This window comes from Meriones unguiculatus, chromosome 15 (assembly GCF_030254825.1).
Source record: "Meriones unguiculatus strain TT.TT164.6M chromosome 15, Bangor_MerUng_6.1, whole genome shotgun sequence".
Taxonomy (NCBI): domain Eukaryota; kingdom Metazoa; phylum Chordata; class Mammalia; order Rodentia; family Muridae; genus Meriones; species Meriones unguiculatus.
In genome coordinates this window covers 52,323,436-52,338,627 of record NC_083362.1, presented here as the reverse complement: position 1 = coordinate 52,338,627, position 15,192 = coordinate 52,323,436, and the positions used below count along the sequence as shown (strand labels likewise).

Genomic DNA, 15,192 nt, shown 5'->3' with positions numbered 1-15,192 from the left:
CAGCCCCGTAGGTTGGGGACAAAAGGAAATGGGAATGTAGTGGAGAGTAAGTGTAGTATGGGATGAGATACCATCTGGAGTATAGAGTAAGGAAACACAGGGCTTCTGTCTGTGGCGCGCCGCATCTTCACATACGATACAAAGTCACCCTTTAAGACACTCTTCCCTGTCGGATTCACAACTTGCCATTCCTCATCTTCTAGACTAGTGATTCTCAACAGTCCTTTAGGATAATTCCTCATGTTGTGCTGCCCCCAACCATCAATTATTTAGTTGCTACTTCATTAATTTTATAAAACAGTTTCATAAATTTCATTAAAAAATTTATTCACAAAACTGTAATTTTACTACTGTTATGAATCACAATGTAAATTAAATATCTGATGTGCAGGATATCTGATACACAACTCCCAAAGGGGTCACGACCCACAGGGTAAGAACTGCTGTTCTAGATTCTCACAAATCTTCAAGAACAGCTAGCAGGGTTTTAACTATAGGAGCAGAAGGAAAGGGACATAAAGCCAGGATGTGGTGACTGAGCAGAGCCTAGGGAGACACTGTATGGCTGGGACCCCTGGAAGAACTGACAGCTTTGTATTGATCTGTTACATTCATGTAATGGGTAAACTCTAACCAGCAAATTACCTCAGTAGATTATTAGAATTCACATGGCATTTTGTCATTAAGTCACCTTAACCATTTGTAGCTCCTTGGCAGGACCCAAATGAAGAGGTTATCATAGCTGTAGTTTTCCAGCTTGCTCTGGAAACAGTTTGGGCATCCTTGGTTCTTTAATGTACTGATCTTTCCCCTTGAGTACCTGAGAAACCATGGTGGTTTCTCTCTTTTTTTTTTAAACTTACTATTTTTTTCCAAGATAGGTTTGTGTGTGTATGTGTATGTGTGTGTGTGTGTTTGTGTGTATACCACTGGCTGTCTGGAACTCTCTCTGTATACCAGGCTAACCTTGAACTCAGAGAGATCTGCCTGAGTGCTAGGTATAAAGGCATGCACTACCACTCCTGGCTTATGATTGTTACTCTTTAGTTTCTGAGTTTTAAAATTCTGAGTAATAGAACCAGGCATGGCCAGCTCTTGGGAGGCAGAGGTAGAAAGATCTCTGTGAGTTCAAGACCAGCCCAGTCTACCGAGCAAGCTCTAGGACAGCCAGAAAAACCCTGTCTCAAGAAACAAAACCAAACACATCTGAATAATAATTTATAGTGAAATATAAGCGGTGATTTTGAAAAAGACGTTATACTACATAAGCTTTGTAAGATCAGAATAACATTTTAGCCACTGCTTAGTCATTGCAACAGAAACAGACAGTTTGGGCAGACATGGCAGTCATCTCACAGCTTTTCTTTCTGACAAGCTCTGGGGAGCAGGCAAGGTATGTCTTTTTTTTTTTTTTTTCTTATCAAGTGAAGAGCAGGGGCTAGCAGGGCCCCCAGTGCTTAGGCTGGGAGTAGAAAAGCATTTTTGTTTTGTGGCTATCACCCATTCTGGGGAGTACACAGTTCTCATCTAGGTGTACAGCTGTATGAGTTGACCCTATGGATTTATAGGCTCAGAAATCAGCCAGTGTGCTCCTGTGGTCAGGGTTGTCCTTCAGGGTGAATTCCAGTGGCTGAGCCACCCAGGGCACAGCAGACAGGCAGTCAACCAACCTTTGGGTATGAGCCAACATTTGGAGCCTTGTCACATTTTTTTGACTGTCTTATTTTAGATGCTCATGAATGCATTCTGGAGACTGCATTGCATCACGTATCAGCAGACCAGGGCTGACTTGCAAAAGGAATGTTGGCTGAACTAGTGAAGAAAGGATGCTTCAGAGGGTCCAGCCATGGGGTATGGCTGGGATCCAATCTCATTATTACAGTGAGCGTGAGTGTGCTTTATCTGAAAATGATTGCCTAATAATGTCGGGGGTTAGGTCATAAAGTGATTAAAAAGGAACAGACCTAAGGCAAAGCGGCAACAGTTATTCCAAAGAATTTCAAAGTATGTGGTGGAGTCCAAAGCTTCCTTAGGACCAGCATCTTATTAACATCTCAGTGTCCACTGTAGCCAGGCAGCTGCACCACTCTGAGGACTTTGACCCCACCGTAAGAATGTCTGATTTCGAGCCCTAGCACTAATCATTAAGACATGCTCTTAATGAGTATAGATGAGTGTCTGTATAGATGTTCTTGCCCCCTGTGTCACTGTCATGTTATTCCCTGAGGAACAGTACACTGATAGGTATGAAGGAATTCCTCAGAGGATAAAGGAGGTGGAGTCCTGCCATCGCAGAACAAAATCCAGACATGCTCATCTTAAGGTAAAAGCTCCAGTGAACATGTGGGTGTCAGGTGTGTTTTATATATGAACAAGGTTATAGGCACACACGCTTGCTCCCGTAAGTAAGGACACATGGTAGATGAAGGTGAGACTGTCTAGAAAGAATATCCAGCTAAGACTCAGGAGTCTTAGTCAACTCTACTCCTGACTCACTATCTCTTTATAAACATACTGAGACAGATTAAATTATCTCCGCAGTCCTTCCCAGCCCTAAAACTGTACCATTCTAGGATGTGTTTAAATGGATCCTGACTCATGGTTGTGTGGAAACTAATTCCTGTATGCAGATCAGTAATTAAAGATCATGACTGGTTACATTTTTCTAACAAGATTTCTGTATGACTTGTAAGTCTACTGCTGTGTGAACTGTAGTGTAACTTTTTAAATAAAAAAAAAAAAATTAAAGGAAGCTTTTGTATTCGCTATAGAGCCCTGAAGCTCAACAAACTGCCAGAATGGAACTCACTTTTCCTCCCTGACTGTGTTAACATTTTCATCTGCTTGGTAAGGGCAGTGGTCAGCCGGGCTTTTGTTTCTGTAGGTGCCGCTCTCTGGTGACCCGGTCTGCTCCTAGGCTTGTGTTTTCTTGTTCTGAGTACTTTAGGAGGTGGTCTCAAGCAGAGATTTTCTTTACAGCTAGACAAACCACTGCAGTGTAGTCCTTTATCCTGAGCTTTATGCTACTGCTTCAGTTCTCCTTTCCCTATCTTTCACTAGAAAAAAAAGACAAATTTTGGGTCTTGCACTAAAATGACTGCTTTTTCAATTATGCTGGTTCTCAAAAGCCCCGGAGCCAGGAGAGATGGAAATATTCATGTGGATCTAGAATAAGTGAGGTCACCAGGACACAGTCTCTCACTGAATTTCTGATTCACACTCCAACAGACTAGTTAGTACAAAGAAGTTGCTAAAATAGGTCACAGGAAGTTGATTGTGTGTAGTCATACAATTTCCACTGGTTAATGATCCCATGTTGGTCATTGCAGTCATAGGAGACCCAGTGCTCTTCACCGACAACGCTGCTGTAAGGGACCTGTAAAAAGGGAGTACTTGATGGTCTTTGTGGGTGTTCTCTTAATGCATTTTATTTTCTTTTGACTAGAAAAACTGTGGTTATTAATTTTTCGAACTGCTAGAGTAATCTTTCTAAAACACAGATCTTTTGTGTATGTTCATAGAAATGAACCATACAGGGCTGGAGAGATGGTTCATAGGCTAAGAGTACTAGCTGCTCTGGCGGAGGACCTAGGTTGGAGTCCCAGTACTGGTACAGTGTTTCCCCGCCGCTTGTAAGTCCTCTTCCAAGGGATCTGATGCCCTCTCTCACCTCCACAGGGGCAGGCACACACACAGTGAACAGACGGATATATAGGCAAAGATTCACACAATAAAATAGAAAACTGAAAGAAACAAACAAACTGTGGTTCGCCATTACTTGTGAAGTGGCATTAGGAGTCTTCCCAGCCTTATCGCCGGTGCTGCTCTCTGCTGAGGCTTGTTTGCCGTTTGAGAGTGGACCTTGTATTTTCTAGTTCCTGGCTTTTGACCAAGCTGTGCCTTCATAACGGGAGATTCTCCTTGTCCTTTTTGCTTTCCATAAATTCTTCATTATCTTTCAAGGGCTAATTCAAATGCCACATTGTCCCTCAGTTTCTTGCAGTTTTTTGTTTTTTTTCTTCTTCACTACTCCATTTTTTTTTCTTCCGAACACATTTTATACTGTTGTATATTCTAGTTAATTGCTTTCTATATGTCTCCTGCCTTAGACGAGAAGCCTTTAAAAATGTGAACCTTCTTGTAGAAAACTGTACTGGACGAAGGATGAGCATGTGGAAAGTTGAGTTCTTTGTGTGTTTGTATGTGTGTGTGCATGTGGAGGCCAGAGAGCCCCATTAAATCTCTTCCTCTGCCACTCTCCAACTTACTTCCTAGAGCTGGGGTTACAGGTCCTTCCTGGGGTTTTGCCACTGGTTTTGGGGGCTGAAGTAAGCTCGTCATGCTTCTGCGACAAGCGTTTTACCGCCTGAGCCATCTCCCTAGCCCTTGTTAGGCTGAAGTCTATGTATTAGGGCTTAGGAAAATCAGGACAGATAGTGAACTGCTGTGCCCTTCCGTGGGAAAGGCTTTTTCTCTTGCTTCATTGTAGTTCTGGGGGTAGGCTTGGACTTTCTTTGTGCGCTTCATTGTCTGTTGTTCTTGTTCAGCTCACCTTTAGGCAGTAATGTTGGCTTTATGGGTGTAGCTTCTGACATTACTAGCCCTGAAAACATACACACAAGTATGTTACACAGACTGTGCAGGTTGCAGATTTGGAATATATATACATATATGAGTGTAACAACAACTAATGAAAAAAGAGGCCATGAATTTGAAAGAGAGCAAGGTGTGGTATATGGAAAAGTTTGGAAGGAAGAAAGGAAAAGAAGAAATGATATAATTATAATCTCAAAAAAAATAATAATTTGAATAAAATCAGTACAGAATAGCTATATCTTCTCTTCTAAAATAGAAATGGCTTCTGTTCTCTCTCCTTACCTTCTGCTGTGTCAAGTTGAGTAAAACTTGTTATTAATATTCATAGTAAGAACTATCATTTAATGAGAGTTAATTTTGTACCTAGCCCCCTAGTAAGAAGTGTTCATTCATTATCTTTTTAAATATTTATAGTAGTTTAATATAGTGGGTTATGGTGACCTGATTCTACAAATGGAAATAGAGACTTAGACAGGTGAACTTACCCACAGCCATCTGGGTAAGACTGGGACCCAACTATCTCTAACCCCAGAGAAGACATGGGGCAGCCCTGTTACACTACTTCCTAACTCTGAAAATGTGTAGGACTCATTACCACAGGTGATACATCCGGCCTAGATTGAAATTCTGGAGATTAGAGTTCTACTTTCAACTTGCCCATTTTGTAATATCATCCTTGCCAAGTCATTTCCTTCCTTGAACCTCTTCGCAATTTTAAATCAGAATGTTTTCAAAAGCACATAGCTTACAACTGTAAGGCCATTAATATGTTTTCTTCTTACCAGTTATTGAACACTTACTTGGTGAATGTCAAGGCACTATGTGCAACAACAGTTAGCAAAATCCCAGAGAGGGACGGTCCCAGGGCCTCTTATCTCTTTGTTCTGTGCCCTTAGCATATTAATGCTGTGTCTTTTCTCTGTTTTTTCATACCACAGAGCTATTGCAACCCCAAAGCTCATTTTATGCGTTAACAACTACGTTCGGAAGGAGGAAACATTGTTCTTTCAGGGCTCTTTCCCAGTGGCTCCTAATAGCATCCCAGTCTCAGACTGGGTGGCATGCACTCTCCAGTGAAGGACAATAGGGTATTGTAAGTGGTTTAAACAAATTTACGATGTTTTCCTCAGGCCAGGGGAGAGGCCATGTCCCCTGAGCATATGCCACCATACCCAAACAAGATATGGCTTTTCCTGGTAAAGCATTTGACAGGTTTGGCCTTAGCTGGAGTTGAAAGGGTGGACTTTTTAGGGTTGCTCCTGGCTCTTAAATTTCTGTGATTCTCCAAGTTATACAGCAATGTGGTGCTGGAATGCCAGTTGCTTTAAAGTCTAAGTAAGGGAGATTGTTTTATGTTTATTTTCTTTAGATTAGAGAAGCAGAGCAGAAAGCTCGCTGTGGCATGTAATGACATAAAGTTTATGCTAGGGATTGTTAACTAGGTTAAAAAGTTGGGTTTATGATCCCCTAGTCAAATTTGTATCAAAGAAGAGAAATTGGCCTGGACTGAATTGACTGTGGCTACTATAGCCTACCACAAAGATTAGTATATCCAGTTCATAATTCTTTTCGAGCCTATGCAGGTGACCTGTCTTTCTTCTAGGTTTATGAGGGAGAACAAATAAGGTGCCTGCCTTTTGTGGGGACAAAAACAGGATATCTGAGAGGAATGCTGGTAAAGATCCAGTATTGATAGAGTAGCAGAAGTCAGAGGACTCGAACCAGGCCTGTGACTCATTGCAATGAACATTCACAAGTAAAGAAGTGGGGACAAAGGGGTATACTACGGGACACACTACAGCTTCCACAACAAGATTTTTCTTGTTGTTCTATTTGCTTGCTTGCTCATCTATTTGTCTATCTATCTATCTATCTATCTATCTATCTATCTATCTATCTATCTATCTATCTATTTTGGGGGGAGGTTGCAAGGATAGAGGGCGGATACCAAAGGACAAGATGAGTAGGATTGGGTGCATGATGTGAAATTCTCAAAGAATCGGTAAAAAGTTTTAAAAAAATAAAAAGAAGAAGCAATGGGGGAAAAGGGTCCGTGGGATAGTGTCTCTGTATTATGATGGGGAGAGGTGTCTTGGCACTACGGAGCATACTTAAAATGGTTGCCACAGCATCCCTGCTTCAAATATTTCACAGGAAGTGCATGTGATCCTGTCAGTTTCACTTCTCTCCTGCCCCTGAAATGAAGAGAGCAAAGATTAAAATGTGTTTTTCCCAGCTTCCGCCTTGAACACAGTTGAAAACTATAACATGAAACAAATAGAGTTGGCAGCTGTGTTTCATGGACTAAAAATTACGAAGAAAAGAATAATATTAGTGATGTAGGATTCAGAGGGGCCTTTAGGGAGGAAGGAGTGTTTCGGCTGAGGTTTGAGGGCTGTCTACTAACAGAAGGTGGAGAGAGCATCACACATAGAGGGGGATGGCCAGGGAGCTGACCCGCACCTAGATAGCAGGGGTTGAGTTCAAACCAGACACATGGGCCGAATGTGGTATGTCTCAAATGTCTTTCAAAACACTGAACTATTACGAGAATTTGGATTAGGATACTTTACAGGAAGTCTGGAAGTTGACAGGAATGAAAAGTGGGGCTAGGACAGCCACCTTCCTGGTAGCCATTTGTGCCCATATAAGGGGCCACCAATTAGGTTAGTTCTCTTGGCTTTCATTTGCATGCTCCACCCTGGGAAGGAGGGGGTACTTCTTGGCAAGTTTAGGAGAGGAACTAGGTAACATCTCTCAGAAGATGCACCAGTTGTCTCCAGTCTGCTCCAGATATGCTTCTGCATTTCCAGGGGCCTTTCAGGTGAGTCCCTCAGAAAGGGGAGGGCTGTGGCTGTTGTGGGCTATAATCCCGGGGTTGTGTTTGCTACAAACCTAAGTTGCATCCTCCAACCAGCTGATAATTTTATCTGCATGTGTTATCTTGTCAGGCTCGTTGGTTTAAATCTCAGGTTAGGAAAAAGGATGAAGTTTATTGGGTCTCCTCAGGCTTCTATGGCACATATAATGGATTGATGGTTAAAAAGAACTAGAGAAGCAAATTGTGTTCAATACTTCAGGAGGCTATGACAGAAGAAGCAGATTTTAAGGCTAACTTGGTCTTCATAGCTAGACCCTGTCTTAGGAAGAAAGGAAGGAAGAGAACGGAAGGAGAGAAAAGAGCGGGGAGGAGTGAGGAGAGGAGGGGAGGGGAAAGGAGGGGGGAAAGTAGATAAAACTGTTTGGGAAGCTCTGCTAGTCTTTATCACATGAGGTGATGACTTAAGTAAGAGTGACTATAGCAAGGAAAAGAAAGTGGGACATGTGAAAAGTAGAATGGGATCAACTTGGGGATAGAGAGAATATAAACTGACAAGGAAAGAATGGCCCATCGTGTGGAGTCCACTTCCCCTTTTGTCTTCTCTGAATAACCAGCTCCATCCTCTCCATTGCTGACACTACTTCCTCTTCAAGACTCTCCAGATCTCAGGTGGATATATCTTTCTTCCCTAACCCCACCAGCTGTACTTGTTGAAAGGTTTTGAGCACTTTGGATTTCATAGTGTGGACACTTTCAGACCTATTTTCTCTCCGCTACTGTGGGCTATCTATCAACATAGGAGATTCTAGCAGAGCTCTGCATAGATTCTATCAAAGTCATCTATTGATACATCATACAGATGTTAGTAGAGACAGCTCCTGGTGCTTAGGAGAGAGATTAGGATTACTGCCATTGTAAGAGGCATTGTAAGAGGCTGTAAGAAAATACAGCAAGGAGGAAAGAGAATGTTTCTTTTATTTGAGTGTAAGGTGTAGTCTCACTAAGGTGAAAATGAGAGTGGGGAAGATAGGAGTGGATACAACATAAAGCATTGGAATGGAGGGAGAAATTCCAGAAAATATTGCAACCTCAGAGGCCTTGAGGCTAGAACGTACATGGCTTATATAAGCAACATAGGAAGGATTGTGGATGGAGTAGGAGAAATGATGAGAGACGTAACAGAAGTATCAAAAGTCAGACAGTACCCCAGGGAACATGGATTATTGATGTAGGGTTATAAAAATGATACGAATTTGAAAGTTATGAATTTTGCCTTGTGGTAGTGGCGCATGCCTTTAATCTCAGCATTTGGGAGGCAGTAACAGGCAGATCTCTGAGTTTGAGGCCAGCCTGGTCCACAGAACAAGTTCCAGGACAGTCAGGGCAAATAGAGAAACCCTGTCTCACACACAAAAAAAAAAAAAGCAACCCCCCCCCCCCCGAATAGAAATAAGAAAAAGAAAGTGTTTTTTTTTAGACTAGACATACATTCTGAAGTATTTATAGTTGAAATGATATAATGCCTTTAATTTGCAAAAATTCTAGAGAAAAAAATGAAATAAATTTGGAGAGAGGGAGAGGTGACAAAACAAAACATAGTAGACTTCGTGTGTGTGTGTGTTTGTGTGTGTGTGTGTGTGTGTGTAGAATGCACATATATTCATGCATGGATGCTTGTGGGTGCACTTTCTTGTGTGTGTGGAAAGCAGAGACCAACAGCATCACATGCCTTCCTCTGTCTCTTCTCACGGAGTCTGGAGCTCACAGTTAGGGCTAGGTTGGCCAGCCTGCAAGTCCTCAGGGCCTTCCTCTCACCAGCCCCTAAGAGCAGGGTTACAGGTCTGCACCCCTGCCTGGCTTTACCGGAGTGCTTGGGATCCAAACTCAGGTCCTCATCTGTACTTTATCTACTGAGCCGTCTCCCTACCCCAGTGGTCTTTACATCTGAAGGAATGAAGTTCACTTTCTACGAGTCTCTGAAATTTAGCTGGACATGGAAGTGCAGGCCTTTAATCCCAGCACAGAGGCAGATGGATCTCTGTGAGCTGAGGCCAGCCTGGTCTACAAAGTGAGTCCCGGACAGCCAAGGCTACACAGAGAAACCCTATCTCAAAAAAAAAAAAAAAATTGAAATTTTCCATAATGGAGTATTGAAGGGCAAGCTTGGGAGCTTGACCTAAGGAAGTCTGGCTTTTTAGAATGTTTTTAGGGTTTTGGCCTGACAAGAGATATGTAAAGGGTTATGAGAGACCCAGAAAGCATAACTTGGAATACTACGAGATAGCCCAGAAGGAGGCAGACTGGATCTTGGTGAAGGTAGAGGCCATGAGAATGGAAACTTTTTGGAGAACTGATGAGGAAATAAAGGCAAAAGAGGAACTCTGGTGGGTCATGCAGAAGTGAGTCAGGGGCCCTGCTGGGAGTATTCTCTTTTGTCAGTAGTGATCCTGATTCCAATGCTCTGGGGATGGCCAGGAGGAGAGGGAAGGGACCTTCATTAAGGAGGAACTATCCCGGCCTGACTGCACGCAGGGGTTCTGGGCAGCAGGGAGTGCAGGTGCTGGACTTGACTGCGTCTTAGTTTTGTTATAAAGAGTTTCTGCGGTGGTTTCATTATGAAAGTTATGGTTATGGTGACTCACTTAGATCATGTTTCTGCATCCCTCCCTCCGGGGGGGGGGGAATGGTGTAACTCCTATTAGTGATCCTATCTTAATCACTTACATTCATTAAGATTGAAATTCTCTTATGAAATTGAGCACTTTAAAATAGATGTGTAAATTAAATGAATTAAAATGGCAAGATCTAGGGAAAACACCAACTTTGGCAAAATAATGAGTTTACACACACAAACACACACATCTTCTAACTTGTCAGTAGCAAAAAAATTTAAAAAATAAACTTCAGATCCAATAGTAATAGTAATAGTAGCTAGAAATTAGACAGTTCTCCAGCCCCTGTAATTACAGTTGGTTAAGCCTTCAAGCACAAAATTTAAGAAAATATAATATAAACGTCTTGATATGAAAAAGAAGTAGGTGCCCCTGAGAAGCTTCCTGCTTGCCTTTCCTGGCTTTGTGTGTTTGGAGACAAGACTTTTTACGGTAGCCCAAGCTGGCCTGGACAGCAGTGCTCCTGCTTCACTCGGTGCGTGCTGAAGCCTGGAGGAGAACAAAGATGGAGTCTTATTGGGTAGGAAAACAGGGTTGGAGCACACTTCAGCTTTAGTAGCCTGGACATTTCCTAGTGAAACTTCTTATCCCTTCCACCTGACCTGTCATCTGATCCCAGCTTTTACCTCAGAAAGGAGTGAACATGGTTTGGTATGCTGCTCGGCCGAGGCACAATTATAGTCCAACCTGGAATTCCCTGAAGCTGCGGTGAAAAGCTCTCAGGAAAGTAAGACAAGGAGGTTGCAATGTGTCTAAAAGCAAGAAAGGCGGTTTCTGTTTTACTCAAGGACTCCTGGCTGAGCTGCCAGGTCACAGGAGGGATGAGGAGGGCACACTAGCCTAAGTCTGATTGTGGAGAAGGCAGCCTGATGGAAATGAGAGGGGAGAGGTGGCCGCAGTGCTGCTGACAGCCCTGCCTCCCTCCTGCACTGTCAGGAGAGAAAGATGCTGGAGAGGAGGCATCCATTATCTCTTTCTACAAAAGGATTAGTGTGGGTTTCAAGAAATTAACGGCTTTTTAGTTACCACAGAAATAGTAATGAATTAACATTAAGACCAGAGATGTAAAGTAGCTACAATAGGCCTTTCTGCACCTCCTCTCTCTCCTTTCCTCAGTTGGTACTTTAACCCTACCTTCCTTGTTTTCCTCCTTTTCTCCTTCTCCCCTTTCCACTTTCTCCCTTTTCCTCCCTCCCTCCCTCCCTTTCTCCCTTTTTTTTACCCAAAGCAGAAATCATCCTCTTTTCAGGTGTCTTCAGGGAATGACTGAGTTTGTGGCTATCTATGGAATGTATCAGCAGAAAGATTAAGAAACAACGTAGACATTAAAATTTCTACCAGGTCACTTTTTTGACTGTTCTCTCACCTGGATGCCCTTTCATGGCAGACCAAGATCTCAGGAAGCAAGGCATGGCAGCGCTTACCTGTAGTCTGAGCACCTAAGAACCTGGGTAGAAGGATCTCAGGGAACCTGTCTCAAGAAATGAATTTCCAGGAGGTTTCTCTAGTGACTTTTATTAAAGTTCTCCATGGCATCCAGTTTTGGTTCTCACAGAGGGAGATGCTGTGACTAGATCAGTGTGCATGTGGGAAGGGAGGAAAGAGGACACGGAGGGCAATATGTCCACCATGAGCTAGATACTGTGCTAGAAGCTTTATTTCTAATTCAACAAGAATTTTCCTTTTTTGTTTTTCTTTTTTTTAATTTATTTGAGATAAATACTGGCTTTGTGGTGCAGGCTTATGGCATGATACTCGGTGCGGAGCTCTGTAATCCTCCTGTCTCAGTTTCCCCAGTGCTGAGATTACAAGTATATACCTGTACCCACCTTACAATATTATTCTTACTAAGGACCCACAATTGTATTGATAAGGTGTTTTCCTGAGTGCTGTGCTATAGAAAGGAAAAGAGAATTCACTCCATTAGTGAAGACAGACTTTAAAAAACAAATTTAAAATCTTGTTTATTTGGACATTAAATAACTTATGATAATATAGTCTTATAAAAGCCTTTGATAGAGGAATAACATAGTAGGGCCAGATATCTACAGATAAGATAGGGGAAGGCAAGAGAAGTCAGGAGGAAAGTTAAGTGTGTGGTCACTGCCTGAAGTAGTGGGATGGAACCTTGTAAGCCAAGGGCACATCGTGTAACGATAGTCTGGTCGCACTCAGAGAAGAAACAGACCCCTGAGGTGAGACCATGAAGGTGATGTTCTGGACTCAGGGTGGAGATGGTGCCAGATAGAAGGTGCTGTTGTGAGGTTTGCTGGGCTTGCCTGAGGAGCAGGAGTTTATAAGCAGCAGAGTTCACATCTGTTCTCCCCTTCTGGCTGTAGCAGCCTAGGAAAAGACAAGAGTATGAGCAGGGAATTAGCTTGTGCGGCAGGAATGTTCTTTTGTACTTTGGGACTTACCTAGAAAGGAAGGAACCTGGCAAATATGATCCGACATACAGGGCATATGTGTCCTATTGACAGCTTTCCCAGCATTTCTGTTTGCACACAGGCCTCTGCGTCACATTGACATTGCATGTACTCTTCGTCACCTTGGGGTGAGAAGTTTCCCCAGATATGTCTGCCAGTTATGTCCCTGCCCTGGAATTTTACTACGTTGCCTTATCTGAACCAGAAAGATGTTATCCCCTATGTGATTGGTTTCATGTACCTGCCTTCTCATAATTAATTATTACTTTGACTTTTCTTTTCTTCTTTATAGAACATAAGCAGACATTCCCAAACATACTGAAGAAGGGTTATCTGGAGATCAGGAAGAACCATGACAATTACTGGCAAAGCTGTTATGCAGAACTCTCACCTTACAACTTGCACTTCTACAGCCTCGATAGCAGCGGGAATCAAAACCTGTACGCCACATATCAGCTCTCACACTTCCAGAGCATATCTGTTTTAGGCCATCTTGAGGCCAGGATGGTAGACACTGTTCTTTATGACAATTCTCAGCTGCAGCTAAAGGCAGAGTCCCCGTGGGAGGCATTGGACTGGGGGCAGAAGCTCTGGGAAGTTGTACATGCTGCTGTGCCCAGTTACATGGGACGGCAGGACGAGATGGCAAACTCACCAGGACTTGGTCACCATGCTGACTGTACGCAGAACCACTGTTTACAGAAGAGATCCAGCGGGATGCTGTCCACCCCTGTCTCGGATAGCCCCAAACAGTACCAGAACATCCTCAAATCAGGGACTCTCTACAGGCTGACTGTCCAAAACAACTGGAAGGCATTTACCTTTGTGCTGAGCAAGACCTATCTTATGGCTTTTCACCCTGGCAAGCTAGATGAAGATCCTCTGTTGAGCTACAATGTGGATGTGTGTTTGGCTGTGCAGATAGATAACCTGGATGGCTGTGACTCTTGCTTTCAAGTCATTTTCCCCCAAGATGTCCTCCGCCTCCGTGCTGAGACCCGACCAAGGGCTCAGGAATGGATGGAGGCTCTGAAGACAGCAGCCAACTCTGCGAGGAGTTCCGAGCAAAACCTGCAAGTCACACTGAGGAACAAGCCAAAGGATCAGATAGGTGGCGCTGAGCTGCGGAAGAACAAGCGCCAGTCAGTGACCACCAGCTTCCTGAGCATCCTGACCACGCTGTCTTTGGAGCGAGGACTCACTGCTCAGAGTTTCAAATGTGCAGGTACGGAGTGCATGTCCAGCCTGAAGCTCGGCCAGGAGCTTCCCCAGGTCCTACATGGGAATTCCCCTTTAAAGGTTCTCGTACAACAGTCACACATATTTATAGAAAGTATCTCTTCTCTAAAGAGCACTTCATTAAGAAAATATGCTGGGTTCCAGGCCAGCTGGGGCTATGAAGTGAAACCCTGTCTCAGAAGAGGACAAAGAAATCTAAGTGGCACACAGGAGACTAAGTCAGATTAGACTGCCCTGAGCTGAAGGCTAGTGTGGGCTACATATCAAGTGTTAGCTCTGTCAGGCTGTACAGTGTGGGACCTTGTCTCAAAAATAACCCAACCCAAACAGAATCTATCCCTGCTAATACTCTTTTGTTATCATAAAGAGAAGCAGTCATGAGGTACCTCAGTGAATCAAAATGACTTGGCCAAAGCCTGACCAGACTGGAATTTAGGCTTCCTGAGTCAGCCATGATTCCATTTCCTCTGCCTTCTCGAATAAAGATCATTGTGACTATGTGTGTCACAGATTGCTTCCTGACAGAACTTCACATCCCAGCTAACTATTGACACTCCTCAGGCAAGGCAGATGTTCCTAGCAGGCAGCTGAGGTTTATCATGACCTTGTCAAATCCTGTTTTGGTAGAATAAGTAGAAAGTCAGCATTGAGGACATCGTGGAGGTGGCTGAAAGGAGGGTACACAGCTAATCGCAGATCACGCCTGAGTCTGCTTATTCCTCTTCTAGCCTCCCCCAGCACTGAAAGAGGAAGGAAAAGGGGTGGAAAGACCTCCTCCTTAAACCAGGCCTCTCTACTTTAAGCTAAATTAAAATTACCTCCCTTTCACTAAACCCTCAATTTGTGATGATAACTTACTACAAAGACAGACCTAATTCGAAGCCTAATTGAGAAGTTTTAAATTCTAGCTTTTTAGACTTAAGTATCTGTGTAAAAAAGAACAAGGACCTCACTACCAGCCAAGAGCAGGTTTTATACTCTGTTCTTGCTCCTGCTCTGGGAAAAGCAACTCAATGTAGTTGATGGCCACTTTTCTATTGGAAAACACTTGACTTTGAGGAGGGTCTCAGTGACTGTGCAGTAGGAACTTGGAGGCGGGCCTGGCAAAAGGAGACACTCTGGGCCACAAACACCAGGACAACCAGATGTAGCAGTGCACACCTGCAATTCCAGCACTTGGAAGGCTGAGGCAGGAGGATTGCCAGCTTGAGGTCAGTGTGGGATATATCCTGAAAACCTGTCTCAGAAAACAAAATAATTGGAGAAACACTGAGGCAGCATAGAAACCACAGGAGGTGATATATGTGTGTACATTCGACAGACCAGATCTTGTGCTGAATCAGTCAGCTACTTTTGGAAGGGTTTTGATAAGAAGACACTAGTTTTAGTAGTTTGGGTTCATTTAATTTGTCTTTATTTATTCTAGAAATTGTTAGCA

The 15,192-nt window shown here is 43.3% G+C and overlaps 1 protein-coding gene across 2 annotated transcripts in view; it reads left to right on the top strand.

Annotated features, from left to right (window-relative positions):
* Nucleotides 1-15,192, top strand: part of Plekhm3 (pleckstrin homology domain containing M3) — a 163,981-nt gene that overhangs the window by 21,524 nt on the left and 127,265 nt on the right. For both annotated transcript variants that reach the window (XM_021642033.2, XM_021642032.2), the window contains one exon: nucleotides 12,808-13,740. In XM_021642033.2, coding sequence (XP_021497708.1) covers nucleotides 12,808-13,740 — 933 coding nt within the window. The remainder of the gene's footprint in view (nucleotides 1-12,807; nucleotides 13,741-15,192) is intronic.